At 34.6% G+C, this 5,446-nt stretch overlaps 1 protein-coding gene across 1 annotated transcript; it reads left to right on the forward strand.

Moving 5' to 3' along the window:
• Positions 1–1,055: 1,055 nt before the first annotated feature.
• LOC126382414 (protein D2-like) lies at positions 1,056–2,862 on the forward strand. The gene is made up of 4 exons (XM_050032287.1): positions 1,056–1,347; positions 1,703–1,826; positions 2,188–2,386; positions 2,680–2,862. Exons 1-4 carry the CDS (start codon positions 1,213–1,215, stop codon positions 2,801–2,803), a joined length of 582 nt encoding a protein of 193 aa, XP_049888244.1. The 5' UTR covers positions 1,056–1,212; the 3' UTR covers positions 2,804–2,862.
• Positions 2,863–5,446: the final 2,584 nt, after the last annotated feature.

Raw genomic sequence — 5,446 nt, forward strand, 5'->3', positions numbered from 1 at the left:
TCAAAACAATTTATTTCGGATAATACGTATACATCCATAATTTGTTAGTAACAATGCACTTACTTACTAGGTTAGTTAACATATTAACGAATAAAAATAATTAAATAATTCATAAAAGTTTGTTTGTAGTTAAGCAATGTGGTGGAATATGCTCTATAATTATCGTCTCCGGTTAATTGTGAGAAGGCCTGTGCCCAGCAGTGGGACGAATATATGCTGTTTATATGAATTTTATTTAAAAGTGTTCAAATTAAATTTATGTTCTCATGAATATTACAATTTGTCAATAACATTATAGAAAGTGTCACTGTTCAAACAGCGTGCATGTAAAAAATATTAATAAAATGTGTATGAGTACAGGCTTCATTTTATTTTGGTTCTAAAAATTGTTCGAATGGTGGTTATATAGCGATCTTTGGACTATTATGAATATTGTTTTATCTAATCTAAGTCGTGGTAGTCTAATCTAAGAGGCACTTAAACTTCTAATTTTGGTAGTATTTTTTTAATGCGCTTATCACGATCAGCACTTATAAAATATACTAAAAAAACGGTTAGTATTCGAAGTATTTCATTTTTATTTCACTACTTGGTAAGGCAATGCCAAAAGAAGATCTGAATTCTTTCGCATTGTACGGTCACGAGCATTAATATGTATACACTTTGGTGGTATGTCACATTAACTTTTTTGACAAATTGAACTGTAAGTCTCACTAAATGTCAAATATCTTAGTGCGACAGAGTTCTAAAGTGGGTACATTATATTGCTCATGACTGTACACGCTGTCAGAATTTTAGTATTATATTATGGAATTATTATCACTATCAAAGTAAACAGAAGGTCAAATTTTTGTTTTGGTAATTTGAAAAGTCGAAGTTACATTACATTACACGCAGAATTTTTATGAATGAATTATGAATTATGATTTTTATGAAATAAATAAATCAATCATCTGTCTTCTAAATAGTGATTATAATGCCATATGAAACTTAGCTTGGAAAATATAAAAAAAATAATTTAAAAAAGTGCTCACCTACTTATATCATTGATTCATACACAAAAAAGTGCTACTCATAACCTACCCGTGTTGTTTTCTTTAAGTGTGAAACAGCCGTGTTAGTTTTATTTTTTCTTTTTGGTAACTGTACTTACATTATTTTTACTAGTACCCACATCGCTTCACATTGACAGAGATATAAAAAAGTGAGAAAATGTATTTTTCTGGTTATCTATTCGTTGTGTTAATTTCCATAATGGAGGTAAAACCGAATGATGTATCAAGTAGGTTTAAAAAAGCTGGATTAGTACCTAAAGTCATCCCAAATGCGCCCGAAATGAAACTTTGTGTAAGTACTTGTTTTCTATATTGTTGTTTTTTTATCTTAAAAAGGCTAATATTATTATGAACAGGGTATTTTAAAGGCAACATTGAAACAATTAATTTCAATAAGATTTGTTATATTAATTTTTCACAACGCGCATTTTATATTTTATGCGCAAGATTTGACATTTAATGTCAAATTGCAAAATAGACCCTTTGTAGAAATTTCCTTGTCCTAACTGTGGTTAGGCTTTTCTGTTATGTGTAACAGAAAAAGTTGATTTCTGGTTTCTACCTACTTATTATTGTATAGTGTAATTCACCAATAAATAAAACGAATTCTGCTGACATAAGCATTATACAAAATATTTTTTTAACAGGTGATATATAACCAGAATAAAGAAGTAAACTTTGGAACCAAGCTTACATTCCTGGATACACTTTTACAGCCTATAGTATCATGGGATGCTGATCCAGATTGTATATATACACTCATTATGTTTGGTAAGATTGTCTCAACAAAGAGGTTACAAGTATTCATGAAAAGGGTACCTACCTACTTTAAACGCTGACAATTCAAATATAAAAATAGCGTAGCCCACTGTTCTCGATGTTATCTCTCTCTTTTCTTTGCAATTATTATTCCTATCTGATTATAAAGTTTGCCTTCTACGATTGCCTCTCCCACTTTGCTCTATCGGCCACGTAGTGGCTTAGAAACATTGAAGAAATACAGGATATTCTTGATCACTTCTGCACATCGTGTTTTCAAACGTCTTCTGGTTCTGGACCCGGAAATTTTCGGAGTAGCCGTGACACAACTCACATAATAATAGCTGTTATTGTTCAGTTATATTTTTTTCAGATCCAGATGCATTATTTCCTCAGTTTTCTCTACCGGGTCAACTTCTGCACTGGATGGTGGCGAACATAAAGTGCAATGACCTGGACACAGGTGACGTCATAGCTATCTATGAAAGCCCCACCCCTCCGCCACTGAGCTCCCCACATCGCTACGTACTGCTGGTTTACAAACAGAAATGTTATGTTCGATTGGATGATCTGTAAGTATGTTTACATGAAGTTTATAAATCATTGTTTAGACTTACAGGATAGATGAATGTGCTAGTAATTTTGAACATCATGGACTAATGAAACTCTTATTCTTTTGTCTTGGCAGTTCTTTTTTATATGTGTCAAAGGAATTTTGTATTTTCATATTTAACATAACACTACTTATGTAGTGCGGGCGGAAGGCAAGAGGGAAACCACTGCCCTATTTTTCCGTAAAAAAGTAGCATGGAAAATGCTGCACCGACAAGAGCGTAGCTCTTCAATTCTATTTCAACATTTTCAGGACTACGATCACGCGTGTTAATTTCAACATCACCGATTTTAGTAGTAAACACGATCTCGAGGGTCCTGTGTTCGGAAACTTCTTTTTGGAGCAGTTCGATTTTTCTATAAACATACTTTTTTAATCCTGGTATTAACAACAATAAGTGTATTTATTTTAAAATGTCAGTTAAAATGATTACAATTATAATCTTTGTCTCACAATGGGATGTGATGGTTTTTATATTTTCCACTTTAACACTCTCTTCCCTTGCACCATAATCAAAGGCTACATGAACTAGAGCATGCCCCCAACAGCAACTAAGTTTTTCTCCACTGTAACATTCACTTCCCTTGCAATACGATCAATGGACACATTTACGAGAAGCACGCCCCCAACAGCCGTTAAGTTTTTTACCATTGTAACATTCACTTCCCTTGCAATACGGTCAATGGACACATTTACGAGAAGCACGCCCCCAACAGCCGTTAAGTTTTTTACCATTGTAACATTCACTTCCCTTGCAATACGATCAATGGATACATTTACGAGAAGCACGCCCCCAACAGCCGTTAAGTTTTTCTCCACTGTAACATTCTCTTCACTTGCAACGCGATCAATGGATACATTTACTAGAGGCATGCCCCCAACGGCCGCTAAGTTTTTCTCCATTTTAACACTCTCATCCCTTGCACCACGATCAAAGGTTACATGTACTAGAAGCATGTCCCCAACAGGCGCTAAGTTTTCTCCACTTTAACACTCTCATCCCTTGCACCACACTCAAAGGATACATGTACTAGAAGCATACCCCCAACAGCCGCTAAGTTGACAATACCCGTTACAAATATGTCGAGACAAGATACCAACTTCTCAGACTTTGTTCGACCGTTGGTCTCTAAATCGGTAACTTTCGTGACGCCTTTTATTGGACCTGACTTGTATATTTCTCGGTCTATGACTCGATTTCGTAATTGTATTTTGGTATTTTTTAAAGTATTCTGATGCTTGTATGCTGGACCTAGGAGGACGTACATTGACCAAATTGGAGATATCCTTAGTTTAGTACGATCTATTCTGCGATTAATAAATGTGGAGGAAGCAAGAGAAGTGTGTCAGGATCGAAACAAATGGAATTCCATAGTCTTTGCTTACCCCGGTGGGAAATAGGCATGAGTTTATAATAATATATATGTATATTGTATGTATGAATTATATGTAAGTAGTATTAAACAGGACGACCAGTTCAGTATAATTTATTGATTGCATTATGATAAGATAACATTTTACAAATGCGCGGTAACAATTGGATCTGTCAAAGTAGGTAGGTACGTAAGCTGGTGTTGTGACGTTTATGAGCATAGTGATATATCAGTCGATATTATAACGATCGATTCTTTTCTATCCAACAGTAGCTAGGTAAATGTATTGCCCTGACATATATTTAAAAAATACGAGAGCAATAAAACGGGACGATAAAAAGCATTGTACCGCCTCAGGGGTAACGATTTACAAATATCAATATGCAGTCATTAATATATTTAAAATATTTCCCATATTTATATACCATTAGTTACGGTAGCAATTTATTTATTGGTTCGCAAACAGGATTCAGTTCTGTACATAACTGAGTGCTGGTATTTTATATTATCAGACGTACTTGTAAGTATTCGGAGATTCTCAATCGAATAAAGCATCGCAGCTTCGATCTATGCCCTCACAGAAGGATGGACCCAAGCACAATATTTAATTTCCTTCAAAGTTCATAGTCCTTCTAGGTCTTCCTCTGCCAGCCCTACCATCAACTCTCGCTTTATATTCTGCTTTCGCAATAAAATGCCGGTTTAAAATAGTAGATTATAATTCTTAGCCTGCTTGTCATGGCAGCTTTGCGTTGAAATAATAATGAAGTTAGGTGAAGCTGAAAGTAGGCACGTATAAGATAGAAGGACCTTTCCTTCTTCTTGTCCGTAAGGAATTGAGGATGAATTGAGGAAAGTCTTAAAGCAATGGCAAAAATACTAACAAATGTATCTACTGTTTACAACAGTATTTAGCAGCGGTCGCAGATATCCATAAATAGGCTAGTTTCCAAGCAGTCAAATCAGCTACTTTTTACTAAACGTCAAAACACGAAATTTCTATGGAATTTGTATGAAAAAATCACACTGTGACGTCATAGAAAAACGTGATAAAATGTCGGACTTATAGATAGATAGATAGATAAAATTCTTTATTGAGCACAATGGACACAAAATACAGAGATGAGGACAACATATACAGAAAAGCACAACAGGCGGCCTATAATTACGCTTTTCTCGATTAAAAATAATTAATAAGTCAAATAGAAAAAAGACAATGTTTTTGGTTAGTTTTAGATCTGTCTTTATTTAGTAATCAGAATTTCATAATTTCTTTTTACCTTGTACACGACCCAATTAGAGTTATGGCCAAAAGGACCTATGTTGGGATCATCTTTGCTCAGGCGAGTCCTCCTCTAGTCCACCAGCTACAGGTGGCACAAAATCGTATCTTGCGATAAACTTCAGAAGTCATGTGGTATGAAATTCACCATAATATTCTGAGTCTCCCTACCATTTTGCCCAAATAAGCTTCGAAATGTGCGGAAAACTATATCATTTTTAATTATAAGTTAGTGACGCGGTGTCGTATACTACATTTGAAAACATAATATCTCTAAATTGTAGCACCAAAGCAAAAATTTCTAGCGTAAATACTAAAACTAAACTGCTTTGTGCGCGAATTTTGTCGAAAACTACAATCAAAA

The sequence above is a fragment of the Pectinophora gossypiella genome, chromosome 4, assembly GCF_024362695.1.
Source record: "Pectinophora gossypiella chromosome 4, ilPecGoss1.1, whole genome shotgun sequence".
In the NCBI taxonomy this organism is placed as follows: Eukaryota; Metazoa; Arthropoda; class Insecta; order Lepidoptera; family Gelechiidae; genus Pectinophora; species Pectinophora gossypiella.

Bases quoted from the DNA above. Each gene is read 5' to 3' on its own strand.
- LOC126382414 (XM_050032287.1), top strand. From the start codon at position 1,213: ATGTATTTTTCTGGTTATCTATTCGTTGTGTTAATTTCCATAATGGAG. The intron at 1,348-1,702 runs GTAAGTACTTGT...TTTTTTTAACAG, and splicing joins CGCCCGAAATGAAACTTTGT to GTGATATATAACCAGAATAA. The intron at 2,387-2,679 runs GTAAGTATGTTT...CAACATTTTCAG, and splicing joins TATGTTCGATTGGATGATCT to GACTACGATCACGCGTGTTA.